Below are 25,627 nucleotides of genomic sequence, written 5' to 3' on the forward strand. Positions count from 1 at the left end.
AAAAAAAAAAAAAAACCCCAAATTTTTTGCACTTTTTAGTTGGTTAAAGATATACTTACTATCTAACTTTACCAGATATTCATCTGTTTTTCATCTTTCTTTTCCTTTTCCCTCTCTCTCTCTCTCTCACACACACACACACACCCCTTACATTGCTGTTATCTTTGCTTCATTTTTTTTTTTTTAGATTTTGTTTGTTTATTTGACAGACAAGAGATCACAAGTAGACAGAGACCCAGGCAGAGAAAGAGGAGGAAGCAGCCTCCCTGCTGAGCAAAGAGCCTGATGCAGGGCTTGACCCTAGGACCCTGAGATCATGACCTGAGTGGAAGGCAGAGGCTTTAACCCACTGAGCCACTCAGGCGCCCCTTATCTTTGCTTCTTTACTGCCTTAGCCTCAGTGACAGAAGCACAGGTTCTGAGGAGGTAGCAGTGGGAAGATGTCTTGTCTGGTGCTAGAAATCAGCCACTCTTACTCAATCATAAGACTACTATAGATTTATTAGGTGACACACTTGCAAACCTATGTGTTTTATGGTTTGGTGTCAGATATGTACATCACAGAGTCCTTATCGACCTTTACTCCTCTGGAGTTCTAGGAGTTCTCAACAATGGTTTAGGTAGATTCACCAACGACAGCCTGTGTCGTAAAAAAGGAACTGTCCAGAGGGAACACTGTTCTTTCTTTCCCAGTTCCCACAACTCACATAAACGCCCTTGTCACATGCATAGTTATACTTCTCTCAGTTCCCATCATCTTGCTATCCTTGTTTCTGAAAACTTTGTAGGCTTCCCTGAAACATCTCACAAACTTCTTAAAGATTGCCAGTTTCTGGTAGGGTGCTCATTTAAAATGAGAATGATCTGGTTGGCTACAGTTTCGATAGTCATCATCAATCAGGATGCTATCTAGCCTGAACTTTGAAACAATCCTGGGATGTTGAACGGCCTCACAAAAGCTTTCTTTTCTTCTGCCTCTTTATGAACATACTATATACATACATCTTAAGTGGCTCACAATAGCTTTATTGGTGGCATCAATATAGGTCTTTCAATCTTTCGATAATGTTTTTCATCATAAGCTTTAAAGCACAATTGTTTTTACCTCAAAATTCTTAAAAATCTGTTATGGGACAGAAATAAGAGATTAATGGAGATCTTGCAAAAAAAGATAAATGGCACCACCAGAATACCACAAAACTGGGGGAAAAATTAATTGAACCTATACTTTTGATAAATATTTATTTTTTGCAGAAGAAAAATGCATACTAGTTTAAGCTGTCATTATACTAACCTACATCCTATTTTTCATATTATTAGTAATACATAATGTGGTAGTTTATATTCAAAAATAAAACTAGAATGTATATACCTCATGTATTTATCCAGAAATACACCAAGGTTACTATGGTTACGAAAAATCCATTACCTTTGAATACAGAATGAAAAAGTTTGACTTAAAGCGTGTGCTATTTATTATAGCAAACATCAACAGTCTTCGGGAGGTTCTCTAACTGGATTCATTTTTCAGTGTCACAACTGACCCACCATACTACTAGCTTATGGCCTATGCAAGGCAAAAAATTTGAACTGTATGCATTTTTAAATATATTTTGTACTAACTCAAGGTGCAGCAATGCTTTTGACTTTTAATGCTTCATATTTAAGAGAAAGAAGAAAAAAAAACGCAAACCACCGAGATTCTAAGTGGCTGATGAATTGAAATGCATTTACTTTTACCTGTATTCATGATGGCAGCAAGACCCATTTGCTACACATAAGAGAAGGATGTTGGTTCCATGCAGGAACTTAAGAGGATGCTACAAATAAATGGAGTAAGAGTGAGGCAAAAAAAAAAAAAAAAAAAAAAAAAAAAAAAAAAAAAAAAAAAAAAAAGTGATACTGTGAATATTTAGGAGGACACCAAAACCAGGTTATTAAAGAAGTTTTTGATAGGGTAGAAGACAAGGAATTTTAAATAGTGCAGACAATTACAACTAGGGAAAACAGAATATCAAACACAGCTTTTTAGGAAGTTTCAAAATTATTCCTCACCTATTAAGTCTTTGGTCATCAAGGCTGTGATCAGCTGAATGAAAGTACAGTATAAATCTCTAAGAAACATGCAAAAAGTATGCCCTCTACCTAGTAGTTCAACATGCAAACAAAAAGAAAATAATATTTTTTGCTTGCAAAATTATCAAAGACTTAAGAATGTAACATGCCCTGCTGATGAACTTTTCTGGGAAACAGTAGGAAAATGTATATCCAATATTTCGGAAAGTTTCACTACATTTGACTTAGCTGTTCCCCTTTTGGGAATCTAATAAATAAGATTACATACAATAATATTTGTTACAACATATTAAAAGGAAAGATAAATTAGAAATTTGAACTCTTTCAAGTGGTTAATGTATGTATTAGCATACATTTGGATGGGATGTATGTTAGTATTAAAATATTAAAAAAAAATATTTTCAGGAAAAATGCCTCCTAAAGTGGGATGCAGTCATAGTGAGGGAATATGCAAGGGTTCAACATTATACATTACAGATCAATTTTGTGAACATGAATAAGGTACTAGCAGGAATTATGTCTTATACTGAGTTTCTATCGGTATGGTGGGATTCTCAGGTATTAGACATCTGGATGTTTTAAATTATCTCCAATAAGCATATAGTGCTTTTATAATTGAAAAATATTATTATCAATTATTTCTCTACTCCATGAGACTGCATCTTCCATTTCTCTGTCTCCCTGTGAATTGGCATTTCAGCAGTGAAGAGACCCGCTCTGGTAGTCCTAGACTCTCACAGCTGCTGACAGCACCAGCCCTCACCAGGGGACGCTCCGCCCCCAAACCATGCTCAGCATGGAAAGGACACAAGGGCAAGCAACAAGTACCAGTGACATCATGGATGCATCTGACAATGGAACATGACCCGGATTCAGTGTCTGGACAGGCTAGAGCCTGTTCAAATGGCCAGGGCAATGTCCTCTATCAGCCTTCTCCTGGCTGATTTCAGATAGATTCCCTTTCTCCTTGTGTCTTCTCTGCGATTCCCAGTGGACAGGTAGACTTCGAAGAGTAAATGACCTGGAATTAGGGCCTGTTACAGATACAAAATCTTTGAGCTGAAAGGGATCCTAAGGTCACTTTCTTCAATCCTCACATGACTTGAGAATCTATACAGAAGTGGGCATTCAGTCTACCCTCATAGTAGAAGGAAACACTCCCTTTAGAGGCTGTTATGGACTGAACTGTGTTCCCCCAAATTCATATTTTGAGACTCTCTCAATGTGACTATATTCGGAAATGGGACTTTTGAAGAGGTGATTAAGGTTAAATAGATCACAAGGGTGGGACCCTAATCCAACAGGACTAGAGACCAGGTAAGAAGGGTCTGCGCTCACAGGAGAAAGACCTTGGGAGGACGTGGTGAGAAGGCAGCTGTCTGCTAGCGCAGGAGAGAGGCCTCGAGAGAAACCAAACCTGCCAACACCTTGATCTTGGACTTCTAGTCTCCAGAACTGTGAGAAATAAATTTCTGTTGTTTAAGCCAGCCAGTCTGTGGTATTTTGTTATGGCAGCCCAAAAAAGAACAACACGGGTGCTCTGGGGTTTGCAATCAGGCTTTGGTCACCCTGTCAGTGTTGTTCAGAGGAAAAAATACAATCATATATAATAATTTGTAATAATTATTTATGTAAATATGTAATGTTTATATATTATGTAACAGTCACATGTGGTGTAAATATTTGCATATTTACATGATGTGTTTATGTTAATATGTTGATAATTTACATATTTACATAAAACATTTACACATTATGGGAATGTGTAATAATATATAAGATTTATTTATGAAGAAAATAAGATAATATGTAATAATTTGAGTAACAGAATGTGGAAAGAATGAAAGCATGGCCTCTGGGGCCAATCAGATCTAGATTTGAAGTGGTTCCTCTGATATGGGTTAGAATTCCTTAACCTCCCCAGGCTTGGTTTTACTAGCTCTAATGTTAGAACAATCATGCATGCCTTTGAATCCCATCATAATGTTATTGGCTTCCTTTCTCTCCTTTGTGTTGCGGTCTCAATGTGCCTTGTATCTTCTGCTATTTGGGGATGAGAACAGCAAGAAATCCAGTTGCTTATTAGAAGCCAAGAAGGCTAGAGTAAAAATATAATAATAATAATAATAATAATACCTAAGATTTAATCTTTAAAAATCTACATTAAAAATGAGAACCATTAAAGAATCTCTTATCTCTGTGGCTGCAGAAGATGGTTGTGGACACTACAAAAATATCTCACTTTCTTTACATTGTATTCTATTTGGGGGCATCTATCGTACTGATCCACTATGTTAACATTTGCCAAGATTTTTCACTGTAGACACTAGTCATGTGGTTCTGTTGATGCTTCAATCAAACAAAATACAGAATTCATAGCATTTTGGAAGTAGTATTGGAAATCAATGTGAATGCTGGGCTCCTGTCGTCCCTATACTGCTCTTCTGACTGTGCACAGCATCACCACATACGGCCTTCTGCATAATTTGGAAATAGTCAAGGTTTACATTTTGAGACCTGCCGTCAGCCACACAACTTCCCATTGGACTGGGCCGGCACTCATGTCTACCCATGGAAGGTATCTTAGTTTCTTTTTCTACTTTTCTTTTTCCTTTTCTCTGTAACTTTTTCTTTCCCACCATACTCCTACCCTCCTGAATTTCCCCTTTGCTAGCTTTTTCTGTTCCCAGCAATCACCCAACTTTATTCATTCATTTATTCAACACTGTCTATACCCACTCTGTGATAAATCCTAGAGATACAGTAATGAACTAGACACTTATAGTCATGTCTTTGAAGCTTGGGGTTCAGAAGGACAAACTGACAGGTAAATAAGTACCCTTATTCAAAGATAACACACACAAAAAAGAGGGGGCACACAGGTTCCCAAAGAGCATATCTTCATTAGATCAACTCTTACTTGGGAATCAGAGAAGGCTTCTCAAAGGAAATGTCTTTACTGGGCCTAAAAGATGTGTTTTCCTATTATGCATGATGACATTTTTTGTGTCCTACAGAAGTGTCTTATATTAATTATTAACTCATGTGTATAGTTCACTCCATAAAACATTTTCATTTTATTTGAAGTAATTTCTTTGGTCTGTAATATTTAATTAAAATAATGCTTTCAGATATTGTTCGGGTAAGATTAGTCCATTTTTTTTAAGATTTTATTTATTTATTTGTCAGAGAGAGAGAGAGAGCACAGGCAGACAGAGTGGCAGAGGGAGCAGCAGGCTCCCTGTGGAGAAAGGAGCCCGATGTGGGACTTGATCCCAGGACGCTGGGATCATGACCTTAGCCGAAGGCAGCTGCTTAACCAACTGAGCCACCCATGCGTCCCAAGATTAGTCCATTTTTTAAAAGTTTAAAACATGAATTCTGTATTCTACAGGAATTAAGAGTATTCTCTTTACTAAGTGCTAAGAACATGTTAGGTGTCTTATTTATAGCTCTAGTTCTCTTTAAAATCTTGAAAACCATAGTTGTTGCCATTTTACAAATTCAGAAACTAAGTCTCAGAAGGAAAGTAACTTGTTTTAAAACCACATGCTTTCCATCACAGCCAGAATGTTTGGATTGGTATCAAAATCCCACTTGTGGGCTGTGTAATTTTGCAGATATTCCGTAATCTTTCTCTGCCTCAGTTTCCTCATTCATAACCTGGGGGTACTATTCATACTTACTCCTAGAGCATTTATTACAGAACTCTATCCAACTTCAAGGAATAAAATATTAAAGTAATAGCTCTTTTTTTAAAAAATAATATATCATGTCTCTTGAAGGTTCTCAGTCTAGAGAGGACCCAAAAAAATGTAAACCCTGAGGCTGCCACTGGGTAAATGCCATAGCTCTGTCCACAAAGACCTCATCCCCACATCTCTGTGTCTCCTCCTGAAGCCACAAGCACCAACAGAGGAGGGCCAGCGTGCTGCTGATTCTCTATTACAACCTTAGCAGCTGGCATTAGTGTAGAGGACTGAATAAATAATGAATCCTGTCTCTATCTCTCCCTGGTTGTGACCTTTCATGAAGAATGTCATATCTCTAGACCTCAGTTTTTCCTCAGTCAATATTTGATTCATGATGTCTTACCAGATAGTCACATATAGTATATAAAATGTTATACAATATATAGCCACTAAAATTACTACACAAATAAGCATGATTCAGATACCAGGCAACAAGACATAAAACAGGCATCTTGCATTTTATGAGTTTTCAGCAATTTACTTCATTTTACTTGAGTGTTGTCACACGTTATAGTGTGATTTCAACATATATACTATGTTTCTTCTCAAATGGCCCCAAATTCATACGACACTGAGTCACACATCTGAGTCTTAATATTATCCTGCATTCATGAAGATGTGAAAGTAGGTAACTCATGTGACAGTAGAATTTGTTTGATATGATATTGACTCAACCGGGCATGGTGAGTGGGACTAGGAACCACTCAAGGGGACCAAATGACAGGAGACAGAATAAGGACCCCAATTTTAAAGACCACACTTTCAGACAATTACAGACTACATCTATCTGCAATATACATAGTCTAACATAGACGAGAACTATTTACCAATAGCTATAGGAGTCTTACCTGTGGCCGTGTAGTTCTTTTCACTGCCCGAATAGACTAGCATCCCATTCATATATAAAGAGTACTGAGTTATAATACCATTTGCGTTTTTGGGTGGATCCCAGGATAGTAACAAAGAATTGGGAAGAGATTTGGCTACTGGTGGCTGAACTTCCTGTGGGGCTGTGGGGGGGAAAAAGATTCATAGAGTCTAATTTTAGTTTACTTTTCTAATTCAAACTTTTCAGACCTAAACCAATAAATCATGAAATAAATCTGATATTCCATGCATAGAAATATTTCTGATTCATGGGGAACTTGTCAGTAATTGCTTTAGGAACAGTACTAAATAACTGTCCTGAATTTATGAGAATTTGCATTAATGATGGATGGGGAGTATTACCCTAGTTCACTTGACTGATGCTTGCATTACTTCATCAAGAGTATTATTAACCCGTAATCTCTACTTGGGGCTGTGCCTATTAAAGCAAATTAAACAGAAGGAGTCCCTACCCTTGAGGAGCTTTTGATCTAAGGTGGGCAATGCTGGGGAGGGTGGTTCATAATAGATACGAAAAAACTTATGTGTTTCTGTAGAATTAACCAGCAAGTACAGAATCAATTGAGTTAATTATAGATGAAAATGACACTGTAAGTTTGTTTTTCTCAAATAAGGTTCTGTTCATTTTCTATAATGGTGAATAAATCGGATTCACAGGAACTTAAAGTTTAAAATATGGACCCTAAATACATCTTTGGTTTGGTACATTGGCTGTAACTTTAAGAAAAAGCTGGAATTTGGGAATTCCTTAATTAATGAAGAGGGAATGGTGAACTGGGCCATTAGGAATCCCTCTGGGATAAAGCTGTGAAGTAGGTTTTAGGCAAAACCTGGACAGAAAGGGTAGGGGGCATCCAGAAAATAAGGATGCTTGTCCCACACTGAGGCTGGTGGAAGCGTTTGAAAAAGAAGACCATCACATGGGTCATGGGGCGCAGCAGAAGCAATGCCCCAGTAAGAGAAACAGGCTTAACTCTCCACAGGCTTGACTAAGAGAACCCTGAGAAAACATGGATGACAGGTCACTGATGGCGTAGTCCAGGTGAGGAGGCTTTCATTGGGGCAAGGTCACATGAAGGATTTCACAGACCCCCCTAACCTGGTTCATCACATGAGCCACTGTCTTTCTCTTTCATGTCTTCTGTGTGACAGGTACTTGCTAAAGGATTTGCAAGAGGGAAGGGGAAACAGGGAGTCAGGAAAGAGGACGGACGGATGCTGAGGAACAGTGACTGGCTGACTCTTCCCCAGAAGATCAAGCTTTTCAATCTCCTAAATAACTTGACAGCTAGAGAGTAGAAGCGATGTGTAATTCCTCTCATCCAGGAGAGGGAAATATGAAGTAACAATGCTTCCAGTGTTTGGAGGGCTGTTATTTCTTGAAGCGATGCGTTCTGATGCTTGAGCAAAGCTTTCACTTCAGAGTGCTAAAATATTTTCTCTTTCTCACTGCCTTCCTAACGTATGCTTGCTGAAACATTAATTTATGCCAACAGTTTGTAAATTCCAAGTACAACAAAAGTGAGACTTCAGTCAGAAGGAACGGAGCAGTGATTAATAATGCCTCAACCAGCACTTCGAGGCTCCATCATACTGAAATAATTGTTGCCTGTGCTGGTGTTTAGCAGTTCAAAGAGACCATGGAAATCAACCGTTTGATTCTCAATTTCATACTGTGCCGTACAATCAATTCTTTTTAGTCAGACTGTCTCTAGATTTACTTCTGAGCCATAGTAAAATGAGGAAGCTTTCATTAATCTTTCAGATGCTTCATATTAATGACAAGGCTCTTGCATGAACAATGTAACAGCAATTAAAAAGCCCATTAATCTGCATTACAGCTATTAAAGATGCATGTCATTAAAGGGTATGGAGTTTGATTCATTTTCGCACCCCCCCAAAAAATGGAGCAATTATGGCCTGGCAATGCACTTTGTCATCAAATTAGGTTGGGGTTTTCCAGCAAATGGCCTTGCAGCATTTAGCTCTTCTCCTATTTTATTATTCATAACTGAAATGTGGAAGTCAAGACCTTTGAAATTACTTTACCTTCTTGTGGAGTAGAGATGTTCAATGCCTCTGAGCTCTCGGTACAGCCAGCCAAAGTGCAAGCAGTTAGGGTTACTGCATAGTTTTTGAAGGGTAGCAAGCCTGTCACTATGCCTATAATAAAAGGGGGAAAAAGGAGGTTTGTGTGTTTACTGTAAGCAGCTATAAAGAGCAGTGTGTGTGTGTGTGTGTGTGTGAGAGAGAGAGAGAGAGAGAGAGAGATGTAGAGACACAGAAACAAACAAAAAAAATATGCCCCTTTAATTCATTTTCCTGCCTGTGTGCTGATTACAGAACAGAGTGACTAGCAAAAAAAAAAAAAAAAAAAAAAAAAAAAAATGAGACCAACTTATTGTTAAAACAACTTGAAACAGCATTTTCCCAAATGTGCACCTCAGAACATTAGTGCCCTGAGATGTTCCCCTGCAAAGATGGGTTTCCATACATAGTTCATGAAGCAGAGCACCGTGTATCTGATAGTTAAGATGCATATTATCCTATTCTAGGATTCTAGACCTCCTGCAGAATAAAACTATTCAATTTTCTCTAACCTAGCATTTTTCAACCTTATTCAACGAGAGTCCTTTTTACATAGCATCTATTAACACACTTTAGGAAATGCTAATCCCAAGAGTGGCTTCATTACTTTTAACGGTAGGATACACATATACAAACTATTTGTTCATGTTACAACTAACAAATATGCAAATCAACATAGTTGAACAATTAGCAAATTAGATAATTATGCTTTTGTGCTTCTCCTTGCAAAATTATTAGTTTATTTAATTAAGACACCTGTCTTAAACAGAAGTGGTACACATGGAGGTGTTGAATTAACTTGGCTTGGTGGTGAATATCTAAGATTTGTTCAGCAATTAAAAGTACCTGTAGAAATGAAAGCACATTTTGTTTACTAATGTTCATAATCAAGGCAGAAGCTCTTTATTTACTTGATCCCAGGAATTAAAGAAGTATCAAAAATATAATTTATATATTTGTTCATTGTTTTTTACTGTGGACATTTTTCAGTTGCCTGTAGTCCTAACCACATAGATTGTCAACACTCTTTTTTTTTTTTTTTAAGATTTTATTTATTTATTTGACAGAGAGAGACACAGAGAGAGAGCGGACACAAGCACGGGGAGTGGGAGAGGGAGAAGCAGGCCTCCCGCTGAGCAGGGAACCTGATGCAGGGCTTGACCCCAGGACCGTGGGATCACAACCCAAGCCAAAGACAGAGGCTTGCTCAAGGACCGAGCCACCCAGGTGCCACGATTATCAATACTCTTAGAAAAAAAGATGGTCTCAGTCATGATATCCCTTTATTTTGTAAACCTTCAGTAGCCTAGAGAATGTATTAGTATTTAAATATGCCGATACTGGTAACACCTGCATCCTTCAAACACAAAATTTAACAGATCTGTTTTCCTAGTCCCTCTCCCTAATAGAAATTTCTTAAAAAATCAAATGAGCAAAGGCCAGAGCTATTGTCTACTTGGGCTCTTCCCATGTGTCAGTCCCCAGTGACGGCTCGGCTGCCAAGCCTTCATTCTAACAGCTCCTCAAGCACTGCTCTGGGCCCCTGAGCCCTCTCTGCTGCACTTGGCACCGTCACCTTAGCTCTTGGCCAAAGAAGACACTGAGACAGTGACCTAATACACACACACACGCACACACACGCACGCATGACTCCCTCATGCCAAATTCAGCTCCCTCTAATCTGGAACCAGCCTCACATCCTAATCTTCTCCTTTCCTTTATTCCTGCCACAGGGACTGTTACTTCTTCTCGAACTTCCCAGACCATGACCCACATTCCAAATTTGCTTTAAGAAGTTCTTTGTCCAGGGGGGAGCCTGTGTGGCTCAGTGGGTTAAGCCGCTGCCTTCGGCTCAGGTCATGATCTCAGGGTCCTGGGATCGAGTCCCGCATCGGGCTCTCTGCTCAGCAGGGAGCCTGCTTCCCTCTCTCTCTCTGCCTCCCTCTCCGTCTACTTGTGATCTCTCTCTGTCAAATAAATAAATAAAATCTTTAAAAAAATAAAAAATAAAAAGAAGCTCTTTGTCCGGGAGCCTGGGTGGCTCCGTGGGTTAAGAAGTTCTTTCTCCTTCCACTAGATGTCTTAAAAGAAAGCACACATTGCCACCTACACATCTCATCATGCGGTGGTGAAGTGGTCAAGCAAATAGACACCGTGTTTGCCTGGATCCAAACACCAGTTCTGCTACTGACTTGTTGTGTGGGCTTGGACGAGTTGTTCAGATCTCTGTGCCTCAATTTCCTTAACTGTAAACAGTTAAAAGAATACCTGCCTTGAAAGAGAGGTCTCAACTCTCAACTGTGAGTTGGGGGCAGTAGAGAACTTAGCTCATAGAATTACTAACAAGATTAAATGAATTTAGGAGTGTAAAGTGCTTGACACAGAGCTCTGTAAAGAGAGAGATCTAACAGAGGCTGTGTCAGTCCAAGCCGTTACTACTGCAACCCAGTTTCCTGCCCACACTGTGCCACTAAATCCCGATTTCTATCTTTTAAAGATCACTAGTAATCTCCAAATGTCAGATCAAGTCACCCTTCCTCAAATCCTTATCTTCCCTCTACTTACGGGGCTTTGACTCCCTCAGCTCTCTCTGTGCCACCGAATTTCCCCAGTTGTTTTCCTTAGCTCTTGAGAGCTACTTTCTTTCCTTGACCTGATTAGCTCTCTTCCCTTTGGAGTCCTTTAAATAGCTCTTGTTCTACAAGGTAGTATCTTCAGGCTTCTTTCTTCTTCTAAACACTTAGCATTGTGAGTTCATCAAGCCCCGCCTCTCATTTGCGTCTACGGACTTCACATCTCTCCCCAGCTCTGGTTCTGCATCTCTACCTGCAGTTCATATACCCCATCTGGATGTCCCACTAGCATTTCATTCTCAATATGCTCCAGATCCAGACCTGACAGCCTCATCTATTTCATAAGCTTTGTTTTCCCATTTCTTGATGTTTCACCACAATCCCAAAAGTCCAGACTCAAAACTAAAGTAACCTTGTGAGATACATTTCTAGCCATTTTATCCTTCAAAAATATCTGGTATCTGTCAGCACTAGCTGAGGGCAGGGGTAGAGGGAGAAGCAACCTCCTTGCTGAGCAGGGAGACTTATGGAGGTTCCATCCCAATCTCCTGGGATCAAGACCTGAGCAGAAGGCAGATGCTTAACCAACGGAGCCACCCAGATGCCCAAGATTCAGCACCTTCCCCCCCTCTTGTCAGATTACAGTGAGTGGTTGGGAGGGGGCCGGTTAACCAAGCCACCTTCCCCAATTCAGAACAAAGTCAGATTTTTGTTTGGGACATGTGGTTTACATCTTGTTTCTCAATATGGAGTGTTTATGAAGATGGATTAAAGTTGATGGTTATGAGAAGTTCTGCTGTCACCAAAGAAAGAGGGTAAGTATGTTCTCCCTGATATTAATTAAGATAGTTTTCTTGGAGATCTAAATCCATAGAGATCATTGAGTTACTGGCCTAGTGGCCTCATTTGAAGAGTCAGAGTCTTACTTAGATTATACACTCTCCTGAAAACAAACAAACAAACAAACAAAAAAACCCCAAAACAAAGAAAAAAATGGTAGTACTACTACGATAATATATCATCATCTAAAAATATTCCCATTTCTTTTTCTCTATTCTTCTGGGAAAGATGCTATAGAATACATATGATCTTTACAAGGTTTCAAAGGCTCCTAATGATAACAGTAATACATACGTTAATACATAAAACAGAATTCTTGTGTATATGACAAGTGGACAAGGGCATTTGTAAGATCTGGACTTCTTAGTCCAATGTGATAGAAGATCTAGATTTAATTAAAGACAAAGAGAAAGAAGGATATTAAAAATAATACTGAAAAATATATAGTGGGACATATTTCAAAGGAGTCCTAGGCAGAAGAATACTGCATATATTCTGCATATATATTTCTGTAGAAAACCCAGTAAGAGAGGATGTCCAGGTAGCTCAGTCAGTTAAGGGTCTATCTTCAGCTCAAGTCATGATCCCAGGGTCCTAGGATCAAGTCCTGCATTGGGCTCCCTGCTGGGCAGGAAGCCTAATTCTCCCTCTCCCACCCCTCCAGCTTGTGTTCCATCTCTCACTATGTATCTCTCTGTCCAATAAACAAATAAAATCTTTAAAAAAAAAATTAAAAAAAAGAAAACCCAATAAGAGAAAGTGGGGTAATCTCCTTTTATGACACCTGGGGTATTTAAAATAAAGAAGTATATCCTGACAGTGAGAAATGTTAAGATTGGCTGGGATAGGAGTCTCTTTCTTTGAGAGATATCACAGAGGAGCCTTTTTTCCCTTTGAATTTCAAACCGTCCCTAACTCCAGGCCAGCCAGATGACCTCTCAAATTCCCTTTCAGCCACAAAACTCTGTGAAATCAGAAAATGGTCCCAACCATGTCAGGAAACCTGCCAGTCCCTTTTGATAATGGAAGAGGATGAGCTGAAAAAAAAAACATTCAATAAGCATAAAGTAAGCATTATTGATGTCTTAAAAGTGTTAGTATCCCAAGAAACACAGGAGTGTTGGTAACCAGATTAAAATCATTGGCACCAGCAGGACCAGAACTCTCACTGCTAAGCGATAATGCATTTTACATTAATGCTTAACATTGAGAAATCCTGACATGCCACACCAAGGGAGTTTGAAGTAAAGTAAGTATATTCCCTTTGAATTGCAGTCCTGTGGGCCTTGGTGCATGCAGAAAGCCACAGCTGAAAGAATAGGGACAGGGACTTCATTTCCGGGAATAAAGCACATCAGAGAAGAAAGTTCCAGAGTCCTGGTGACTCCAAACTCTGTGCTCTGAGGATTTCCACCTAGAGAACCTTGTCCTGGAGAACCTTGAAATTTAAAAGTCCCTCAAAATGATTTAGGGAACTCCTTGAGTGCAAAGGACATGTCCCTTTCCTTCTTGACTGGTCCTGTTTTCCAGAAGCTTTTAAATGGTTTACCAAAGCTGCCACTTGATGCCTGACCGAAAAACGAAGACTTTTCCTACTGCTTAGTATCACTGGGCCATCTCCCCCACTAGAAGGGACCCCCCCCATTCCCATTCTACACTTTCCAGTGAGTCGGCAAAGTGACAGACATTGCTTCTTTCGACCAATGAGGATGATTTCCAGCACGTTCTTTCCTTTGCTCTAGCCTCAAGTTTCAAAGGAGCTAAAGAGAAATATTAGCAATTGGAGGCAGCCCGACTACCTAAGAGAAAATCATTGCGGAGCTGACACCAGCGGTGTGAGCTTTTGAGCCTCTAATAGAACTCTGAGTGCCGAGAGGCAGGAAGACAACAGAAGAGCCAGCTGTGACGTTGGAATTTTATGATTAACTCTTCTGACTTAAACGCAGACAAGTACAAATGCTCTGCCTGGAAACCAAGCCCGAGACACAAAGCAAAATGGCATCCTTTTGAAAGCCACACACATTTTGGAGAAGAAGAAAAGCCCGTTTCTATTGACATACTTGAACAGGCTCCTCCTCCCTCCCCCAGCCCACCCCCAGCTGCCAACCTAGGTGTTTGGCCGGCATCCACTGTAATCTGTTCTCCTTCATTATGTTAATCTGTGGGCGGAAAGATTTCTGTCATCTTCGAAGCGCTTGTACAGCAATGGTAAACACCTTGGCCTGTCTGTAATTGGACAGGTGTCTGCATTGATGTCACCCAGCTTTTAATTCAATTAAAGAACTGGCTGCTCTCCTCTCATTAGCCACTCATTTCTGCTGCACTTTTCGTCTGACAGTGAGCTCTGCACACAGCAATTGCCTACCCTGAGACCAGAGTCTGGGGTCCCCTTGCAAAGATCATGCCCACTATTTCAAATGGACTTGAACAATCCAGGAGAATTTTCCTGTTAGCAAAGGCATTTGAAATAATATGCACACTCCCTCTTTCTCTGACTCTCTCCGGCCCCCTTCCTCCCTCCCTCCTTCCCTCCCTTCCTCTCTTTCCCTTTAAATTCTGTATTATCTAAACAGTTTCTTCTACCTACTAGCCAGTAATTAGGAGCAGTCCAGCAAACAGAAAAGCTGTTTCTAGCTTCTTCTCCCCAGGGCTTGTCTCCATCTCAAGAGAACTCATCAGAGCACAATGCTCTTATTTATTTGCTGGCATTTCACATTTGGATCAAGAAAGTGAGGGTGGGCAAGAGCAAGGCATTTATTAAGAGGGCCATCTGGTAAGGGATACCACACAGGCAGGGCTGCTCTGGCTACCTGGAGACATAATGGAAGAACCCACCTCTTCAGAGAAAACCAGCCAGAGGACAGAAAGCAGAAGAGAGCGAGACTTTTCTGGTTTCAGATTCGACGGTGCTGATAAATTCTAATGCTTTAAGTATACATCCCAGGATAAGTTTTGAGCTGCAAACCAACCCAGTGGATGGATTAAAGAGAGTAAATCAATCCAACATGCCATGCTTTCTGCCTACTTAAAGGAACCTCTGAAAATAAATTAAAGTTCTAACACAGACATTTTGACACAATGACCCCATGAAACTGAATAATGACATTTGTTAAATATGGATGAAAATTTAATGGTCTAACAGAGATCTGGAAACACACCCAGGTTGCTTCTCCCTTGGTTCTGAATAGCCTAGGAAGGTGGTAATTTGTTATTGTTGCGTTTTTCGGTAATACTGTAAATGAGAATAAGGGTCTCTAGTATTTATAAAATGAGAGACGGTTTTACTTTAACCAAAAAGTGGAACAGTAAACACCCTTACCCTAAACCTATGGTAATCCTTTGAAAACTCGGACACTAATTTTTTGCATTTAATTTTTTTTTTCAAAGGGTCTTTCCAATGTTGTTTAAAACTTCTAGTCAGGATTACAGAAAGTCATATACCTTGGATCAAAAAACTAAACAGATTTTGATGCTTACAAAGAGGAAAAAAAATTTATCTTTTATTTTCTTCATAAGACATAGGGTCTTATCCCAGTCTTTGAGAAAGGTTTAAACAGGGATTTTAATTGACCTTAAATTGCTACCCATTTAAGATTCTCTCAGCAGGCTTACATCTAACCTCAAATTTTTAATCAATGCCTTTGTGGTAAGAACTATAGTTTCTGTCATTTTCATTCTAATTCTGCAATAGGTTTGAAGCCATCCACATGTTAACTCTTCATCTAACCTCAGGGGCCAACACTGGAATCATTAGGACTCTCTGAGAAATTACTGGACTCAATTAAGTGGGGAGACCATGGGAAAAGAAAAGAAAAATGAAAGTCATCCCTTATGATGGGAGTCCCAGGTTCCCTGCAGAGGGCATCCCATACTATTATCCTATTGTACAGATGGGCCTGCTATAGGGCTGAGTTTAGAAGGTATTGCTCAGGTCTAACAGCAGAGCTGAGAACCTACTAGTCTTTTGTCTCCAAGATTATGGTTCTTGTTCTTCAACCTAAACCCTCATTCTACAAGAAGAAAAAAGATGGATTGAAATAATGTCACTAAAAGGAATAGCATACTTTTTATAACAAATTATTTAAGATCACACCTTAAAATTTGTTAAAAGTTTCAAATCTATTACTAAATCCTACTGGGTTTAAACAGAAAGTAGCACACTTATCCTCCAAAGTGAACAAGTGTGTATGTCTATAATATTCCCTTTTAAAAACAACTGCTTCAGAAGAAATCCTGTATCCGTGCAAGTGTGTACTCAGGTGCTTCTTGAGTACAACACTGGACATGGAGATAAATATATATATGTACATATATATATATATAATATATATAATATTTATACACACATATAAAGTTTTTTATTAGTTCCAACAGCAATACACATATAAAATGGTCAGAAGTTAGAAAACAGAATAATTGGGGGTGACTATTTTTTTTCTTTATCAAATATGACCGGCAACCTTGAAGTATTTCTAGTATTATGAACGTGCCTAGTTGATTATCACTATGCAGCAAAATTTATACGTCACCATCATTTTTAACCACGGTACAACATGTTACCAAAAAGAAATCTGCACGCTGCACTGCAGGTTCTTACTGCGTAAAAGAAAATGAATAACTTATAAAAAGGCCAATCTGGAGATTTCACAATGTACAAGTAGTTCAGGTACATTATGCATTCAGCAGAGTTAGACAAAGCTATTAACTCATCAACACTGCATTACCTAATGAAATTCTTTTACATTAGCTAAGCAGGAACATTACATCATTTCTATTTTTACTATTTATGTCATAGGCCATATTTTTGTCCTGCGAATTTTTGCAGACCATTTCTTTCAAGATTTACATTTAAAGAAATAGTTTGTAATAAACTACAAACATGGAATATTAATTTATGAGGTACTATAAAAATGGCAAAGACTTCCTCAAAGTTCATCTTTTAATAATACCATCAAAATGAATTTTGAAAATTTACTTCTGAAGTTTGTTGTGGCAGAGACCACTAAGGACCTTCCTATGATAGATTTTCCTTCTCTTCCACAGTACAATACAATGATGGCTGGACAAGTGGCCATTTTGAATAAGGCCGACGTTTCTCAGCAGCTAACTCTAGCCATGTGACTATGAACTTAGTTCACAGACTTAAGTTCACATGACCATACCTAGTGTACACATAAGTGTATAGAGGTGTAGGAATAACTTCTGAGGTATGTCTTTGAAGTGAATGTGCATATCCTTTCTCAACCATCCCTGCTTCCTGCTGAATGGAAACCAGACTGGATGGCTGAAGCTCATGCAGCCATCTTGGACCATGAGGCAGTAGTCCCCTCCCTAGGATGGTATAGCAGAAAGATGGAGGTGGATGGGTCCCTGGCACTGTCAACATCCCACCCCTACACTGACTAACTATGAACACCTATTACCAGAAAAAAGAAAAAACTTAATCTTGTCTATGTCACTGTTATTTGGATCCCTTCAGTGCAATTAAATAAAAATGAAAACTCATCTCTATTATCTTTCCCCATAAAACTCTGATTAAAAAAAATAATAATAATCTACTTTGGAGACCATATTTTTAATGGTATGAAAGCAGATTGCTTATTATGTGTATTTTACCACAATTAAAAAATATTAGGAGAGAAACAATAAAAGCAGATTGTAAAGGTAGGATCTAGCGTTAGCCTAGAAAAGAGTAGATAAATGCTTTTGTTTCTAATAAATGAATATTTTCTGTTCTGTGTAATTATCAGCATTATAGCAATATAGGCTTCTATTATTTTTAATTGTAAATTATAGAACTTGAGTTCCATTAGGAAGTTTAAGTTTGGGAACTAATTTTTAAATTCTATTTACCCTGCTAATGTTTTTTTCATTGAAAATATGTATATTAAGTTCCACATATATGTTTAACTTGTGATAATTCTGCATAATATTTCCTAAAATTAGAGAACTATAGCACTGATGAGACTTTAGTAAGAACCACTAGTTCAATACTCAACTCAGCAGGATATAACAATATTAACATTTCATTAACTACAGAGGTGGTAGCAGAAAGCTGCATCTGTTCATTTGTCTAGTTCTTCATTACTTAAGAAAGTGTATTGATCGTCTACCTTGAGCAAGGTTCTGAACAAGACTTAAATAAACATAAAATATGATACTTGACTTCTAGAGTTGTTGTCTAATGAAGAAATAACATGCTTGCTCAAAGAGCACCCATAGGCAGTTTTAACAATTGTGAGTAAGAATTCCCAACTGAACAGAAAAAGAAACACTGAAGTTTATTTTTTAAGACTTTGTTTTCTTAATGGAAAGAGAGAGTAGGCACATGAGAACACACAAGCAAGGAGAGCAGCAGGCAGAGGGAGAGGCAGGCTCCCCACTGTGCAAGGAGCCTGATGTGGGGCTTAATCCCAGGACTCTAGAATCATGACAGGAGTTGAAGGCAGGAGTTTAATCAACTGAGTCACCCAGGTGCCCTGAAGTTTTTAGTATAGTCGTTTCTCTGCAGATTTCTCAGATGATTATAATAATAGTTTTTATTTCTATAACATATATATGTATATAGGTACATATACATATATGGACAACCACAGAAACAGTAACATCTCACTTACTGAGCGACTGATAGCTGGGGTTAAGTTCCAAAGTCAGGCATAAGGCAAAAATCACTTATGATTTAAAGTCCGCTTGACAACTCCTTGTATGGTCCATAAAGTATAGTAGATTTGGTTTTGTATGTGCCTCTAGCTTTTCATTAATCAAGGATTCTCTAGGGCTCTTGGTTCTCCCTTCTTTTTGTAGGCACTCCAAGAATGAGTTTTACTTTTTTGTCAGTGATTGGGAAAACCTACAATTCTTTGCACATTCTTCCCAGATAACAGATATTGGCAACTTCAGGATTAGATAGCATCCTTTGCCCATGACATTATTTTGAGAGGTTCCTCCCCCCACCATGGGTAGTTAAATGTCGTCACTTAAATGCATGCAGATTAGATTCTACTACTAAGGTTACAATTATATTTCACACTCTGAATTGCACCGGGATCTTTTTTCACTAAACCCAATGGGCCTCATGAAATTTAAAACTTATTGTTTGCTTGTTTTCCTATTTCTTATATAAATATTGAGCTCTGTGACTTCTACTGGACACATGGGGTGGGCAGCGGTAAGGTTGGCCTTGTTAGAAACGCAGAATCTCACACCCATCTCTGTATCAACTAAGTCAGAGTCTTGATTTTACCAAGATCTCTAGTAATTCTCATTTCTTTTCCTTGGGTGACTTTCAGAAGCACTGTCCTTAAGGGTCAGAGACCCTACTAACCCTGCCTCTACTTCTCCACTTGTCCTTAGCATTATTCTGCCTGCAAAGCTAGTGCAGGTGGAACAAGAGGCAGGAGAAAACAAAGCAGGGATAAGTTCAAGCCCAGCCAGTGAAAAATGATACCTTCTCACCTGACCATTCTCCTTGTCCCATGTTCTTTAATACGTGATCTCTCTTTAAGAGAATCAACTGGAACACTCTGTCTAATGCAGATTTACAAACCCTAGCTCAAATATACAGACTCTTGTGTGGGAGACCCAAGAATCTGTATTTTATAAGCAATCCAGGAATCCCTTTAGGGCCAATAGAGTTGAGAATCACTCATTATTACTACCAGGCTATAGAAGAGAAAGAAAGAGAGACAGACCTTCAGTGCGCGACACAACTTCTTTCTTTAAGAAGAATATCAGAGTCTATTGTATGTAGCAATTTTAGTAACAAAAGTTGTAATATTAGTTCCATTATAAATTAAAATGTCTTTCACTTATTTTCCTATATAAATTTAGATTTATTTGGGTAATCTGAAAGATTATGATAGGCTCTTCAGCTAAACTACAGTGAATAATAAATATCATTAATTATTATTATTTATTATTATGAAGAAGGAATATATAACTCCTAACCTTTAGCTCAGTGCAATGTAACAATGGAATTGAAAAAATATTTTCTGTGTATCAATTATAGCCCTAACACTATGTCAAATGCTGTACTAACTATGCAGATAAGTTTATATGTTTACTATCTTAAGGGAAAAAAAGAAAAAAAATATTGTATATGTGCAGATTCTTGAATCCGCTCATTCTTGACATAATTTCAAATCAAATTGTGAAGTCACTTTCTGAGCAGCCCTTGGTTTGAAGGGAAATGCCAGGACTGTCTCTCTGGGAAGCAGCTTCGCATGTTAACAGGGCTGGAGGGAAAATCAGCAAAAGCTACCAGAGTTAATTGGAGCCCTTTGCAACAAGTCTAAAGATACACTGGAGTGATAACTGCAGGGCTTTCTACCCTGAGGCTCCAGCTGAGGAAATGAACTTTCAAGAACTCTCCGCTCTGAACCCTGGCCTTCAGAGGGCACAGAATCCAGACCCTGTAGCCCAAAGGGGCCCATTTGCTCCTGAGTGGGGCTGTTAACCCTTGGACTCTTCACTGCTACTGGGATTTATCTCATTTAATCCTCTGGTAGCCAGATTCATGAATGGTAAATATTCTGCCCCATTACTCTATTCTTCCAGTGCTCTCAGTTAATATTCATTTTTTTCCCTTTTGCTTTTGCATTTTGTGGACCATAATTTCCCACCTCTTTGCAATACTCAGGCACTTAATTTTTGTGGTCTTGTGATTTTCCTTTGCTAATTTTATCTACTTAATTTCAATATCTTATCATTCTTATATAGACATTCATCTTTTTTTGTCCTCCATTTTCAAATTTCAGTTGGGAGATGAAAGTTGCCATAAGCATTTCTGGGTAAAATTAAGTCTTGATCATGGTATCAAACTCCTCCCTTTCCCAGTGTTTCCCCATGATGGCTGTACAAGAGAATTATTTTCAGATATTAAAGACATCAAGGCCCAGGCTGCATCCTAAACCAAAAAGTCAGACTCTTTGCAGGTGGAACCTGGGTTTCAATATTTTTTTAAAGCTTCCTAGGCAGCTCAGTGCACACCCATGGTGGAGAACCACAGCCTTACAAGAATACCAATGAAATGACCAAACGTTTAGAAATACCTGGAAGGACACCAGGCAAAAACAAGTGGACTGCTGGAAAGAGAGCCCACGGCAAACCCAACCCCCATCTGGGTACAGAATGCCTAGAGGTTCTCAGCCTTCTTCACCAAACCTGGGGAGAAGGGTGTTGAGATTTATTTATTGCCAGGAGGCTACTGCAATTTTTCCTCAGCTGACCTGGCATAATCCCAGTGAAGTTTTTTTTTGTTAAGAGAAACTAAGTGCCTAGTAAGGTGATTTGAAAATGATTTAATTTTCTTGAGCAACCACTCAGTCTGAAGGTATATTTAAGGATGGGGCAAGTGAACTGTGGACAGAAAAATTTAAAAATCAGTTTAGAAGTTTCAAAGAGCAGAATCTGTAATAAAAAATCAGAAAACAAAAAGGGAAACAATTACAAAGTCATAACTTAGAATTCAGAGACCAAGGAGCATAAAGATGAATTTGTTGAACATTCACCTGTGCCTGGTTCTGAGCAAAATATTCTATAGAGGTAATTCATTTTTTTTTTATCTTCACTACAATTCCATAACATAAAGGTTTATAGATGAAGAAATTCTGATACAGGGATATGTTTTTTAATGTGCCTAGGATCATACAGTTAATAAATGACACAGCTGGAATTTGAGCCTAGATCGATTTGACTCTACAAGTTGTGTTCTGGACTGCAAAAATAGACAATATTGAAAACTGCTATTTCCCACCAGAAGTAATAATGATATATACAACAGCAACCCTTCCAAGCCAAAGAAGGACCCATGTCTGAAGAATAAAAGAGCTTGCTATATAACAGAAAGAAATATATGAAAAGACGCCAACACATTTCACTACAACTTAACTGGTTAAAGAACCTTATGTGAACAAATAAAGCTAAATTACCTTGTGCATCCAGCACCAGCATTGTCTCAGTCAAAGAAATACCACTTTAACAATCAAAAGTAAACATTACAACCTCACTAAAGTCACTTCAGAATTGCTAAAGGGGAATTAATTTAAGACCAATCACAAAACTGGTCATGACCTACTTTACTTACATTCCTCTCCCAATACCTTGTTATCTCAACCAAATGACAAAGCAGCTGCCACTATCCAATTTCCACACTCCTCCCATCTCCACCAAATCCAGCTCTCTGACTACTTCCTTACCCCTGCCTCACTTTCTGTTTTTCTTTCCTGTTTACTGTTAAATGTTCCATAATCTTTAAGATTACTTCTTATATATGTCCTTGTCTCTTTATTTCACAATTGTGAACCACACATATACCTTTGACTCCTTGAGGAAAAAAAGTTAAAGAATTCATACTCCACACAGACAAGAACTAAGAATAATAGTTCTAAAAAGTATTAAAAAACAATAACAAAACCAGAAAGTATGAAATATGATGGCAGAAATAAGAGCAATTTGATGAATTATAAAAATAAATGTGAATGAGCTAAACTCCCAATTCAACTGCAAGTTGAATATAAAACTAAATCAAACTAGATGCTATTTATATAGATATAACTAAAATAATGTGACTTTGAACATTAAAATATAAATAATGAATGTAAAGTAATAAGAAAAAGGAAAAGACAGAGAAAGCAAGTTTCCAGAAGAGAAATTAACAAAATTGCATTGATAGTTGAGACTTTTTCCTTAGTTCTCTACAGATTGAGTATATAAAAATAAATATAATTGGTCAGTGGTTCTCTAACTTTATTTTCTCTATACACCATTCACATGACTGACCTATCCTATAGCAACATCCAATAACATATTTCACTGGTTTTCAATCTAGGGAGTTACCAGAGACCGGCACTGTAAAGCGTTCTTGAGAAAGATAAATATGGAAGTTGTTGGTGTCCTTAGCAAGGCAAGTGTGCAGAAGCCCCATAAAATGAAGAAATGGGGACAACATCCATAAATACTTCTTGCTAGAAGCAAGTTCGGGAAGAAGAGAGGGAATCATAGTTGGCAAGGAATTTAGATAAAAGGAAGGTTTTTAATAATTGGCTTAAGTCTGTTTGTTTATGTTTAACAATGGGAGTTGGTAGAGTTTGAATGGTCCTGGGAAGGATTCATCTGGGCAACGGTTCTCCAACTTTTAGCATGCTTCAGTGTCAGATGAGGAGGGCTTATTAAAACAAGGATGGCTGAGCTCGCCTCCAGAGTTGCTGATTCAACACGTGTGGGAGGGCTGGAGAATTGACATTAATAATGAGGTCTCAGGTGATGCTGCTGATGCTGGTCCTGGGGCCATAGATTGTGAACCACATGGAGAGAGGTTAAAATAGGATTGGGAGGGAGAAAAATTACCAGTCACATCGCTGAAAAGGCAGGAAGAGTTGGGGTCCAGAGGACTTTGGAAGATTTTATTTTTGATATGATAAGGAAAGCTTTGTAAAAACAGGAAGGAAAGAAAAAAAGAAAAGAAAAAACAGATAATAATGATGGCGAATGCTTAAAATGTGCCAAAAGAATTTTAAATGTCTTAGCAAACATGAATGCATTTAACCCCTAATAACAACCCTATCGCTCAGAGAAATGCAGTTAATATATATGTTTGTCAGTAAGAGTGACAGAAATCCTATAAGACAGATTCTGTTTCTTCTTGGTGTCTAACACAATCTAATACATAAGACCATCAATTGAGTTGGAGGAGGAAGGGAGCTTAGCAACTAGACAGTTTGGGAAAATCTGAAATATTGAATGAGGAGGATAGGAGAAGGAGCTTATTCTAGAAATATGGTAGGGTTGGCATCATTATTGGTGCCCATTTGAAAATGAAGACTGAGAATCCGTAGTGACCAACTGCACATTTTTTTCCCGCCTACTTAGCTTTAATGTGCAGCCTGAGCAAAGGCAAACTATGGGCGTCATCAGGTTGGGCTTCATCAGGTGGGTAAAATAGGGAGGAAGGGACTGGAAGATGTGAAATTCTGTGTAATTGGTGATCAATTTGGGTGGTAGTTTCCAAGGGATCTAAATAAGGAGGTAAAGGCTAGATGGGGTTGACCAATAGATACTGAAGGATAATAAAGCCTATTCTCAAATCCATATAGTTTTTCAAGTTATAAAATTCTTTGACAGAGGAAAATTTTTCTCTATCAAATTTGTTGATGCATTTTACTTATTTTTGGTAAAGGCTTAAACCTGACTTTCCACCTGAATGTGCTTTCACATTTCATGAAACTGAAAACTGCTGCCTTAGTACACATGCGTGCATCTGAGTATGGGACACGTGTATGATGTACCAGCGTGTTGCCCTGCAATCATTCTGCATGGCCGGCATGGCGCCCATGAGAAATTGATTCACTGGTTTGCCAATCAAACTGCTGGTGTCTCATACTCTTCTACCTTGACATAATTAGGTTTAATCAACAATTTTCCAATAAATAATGGTGCTATGAACTTGGGCTGGTCCCAAAGAGTACATTTTTGCATGGTAAAGTAGGTAGGCTGGTCCTATAGGTATGCCGAGGACCCCGTAGGAGATGTATGGAGTGTTTAAGAGCTAGGGCCATCTGTGACCTTATTTTCTGGGGAGGAGGATATCAACCTTGTGATGAACCTGTCCATAAGAGCCCACTGACATTATAGAATTATCCTCTTTATCCTAGGTAGATATAAACTTCCATCTCAGTAGGTGGTTCTTGCTGTTTTTAATAAAGCAAAATATAGGAGTAGCTCATTGGGGGGGGAACTCTTTAAGAATGTTTTTATTTAAAGTCAAAAAGAGGGTGCCCAGGTAGCTCAATTGGTTAAGAAACTATCTTCAGCTCAGGTCATGATCCCAACATCCCGGGATCGAGTCCTGCATCTGGCTCCCTGCTCAGTGGGGAGTCTGCCTCTCCCTCTGACCCTCCCATGTCTCGTACTCAGTCTCTCTCTCACATTCTCTCTCTCTCAAATAAATAAATAAAATCTTTTAAAAAAAACAAGTCAAACAGAATATTCATGAAATGTACTCCCGAAGGAATCACCTTTACCTGTGAGGGTGCTGGTACTGACAAGCTCGGAAGTGGCAGAGGGCACGCGTGGCGATCGGGGGTCATCCTCCCTGTAGGCCCGCAGAACGTACTTGTCAATTACACCTCTCACCACAACAGGTTCGTCCCAGCTCACCTCAACGCTATACCCATTTATGCTGCGGACTCTTGAGGGAGTCGGCACACTTTGTGGAGCTGTGAAAGAATAAAAGAGAAAACAGGGAAAATGGCCGTTCTCAGAAGACTATTGCCCCATCCTTCACTTTTAATGGCCGCAGTAAATCAGACTCAACCATTAGCATAAATACAATTTATTAGCGTTGTAACTTTTCAGCATTGATTTAATATGACTGCACATCTTGAGCCATTCAGTTTAAGCGATATTTCAAAA

The 25,627-nt window shown here is 38.7% G+C and overlaps 1 protein-coding gene across 1 annotated transcript in view; it reads right to left on the bottom strand.

Annotated features, from left to right (window-relative positions):
- USH2A (usherin) overlaps positions 1–25,627 on the bottom strand; it is a 678,599-nt gene that overhangs the window by 375,745 nt on the left and 277,227 nt on the right. The window contains exons 29-31 of the mRNA XM_032872913.1: positions 25,237–25,431; positions 8,766–8,879; positions 6,677–6,838 (exon numbers count right to left, since the gene is read on the bottom strand). Coding sequence (XP_032728804.1) covers positions 6,677–6,838; positions 8,766–8,879; positions 25,237–25,431 — 471 coding nt within the window. The remainder of the gene's footprint in view (positions 1–6,676; positions 6,839–8,765; positions 8,880–25,236; positions 25,432–25,627) is intronic.

This window comes from Lontra canadensis, unplaced genomic scaffold (genome assembly GCF_010015895.1).
Source record: "Lontra canadensis isolate GAN:19392208 unplaced genomic scaffold, GSC_riverotter_1.0 scaffold46, whole genome shotgun sequence".
NCBI classification, from domain to species: Eukaryota; Metazoa; Chordata; class Mammalia; order Carnivora; family Mustelidae; genus Lontra; species Lontra canadensis.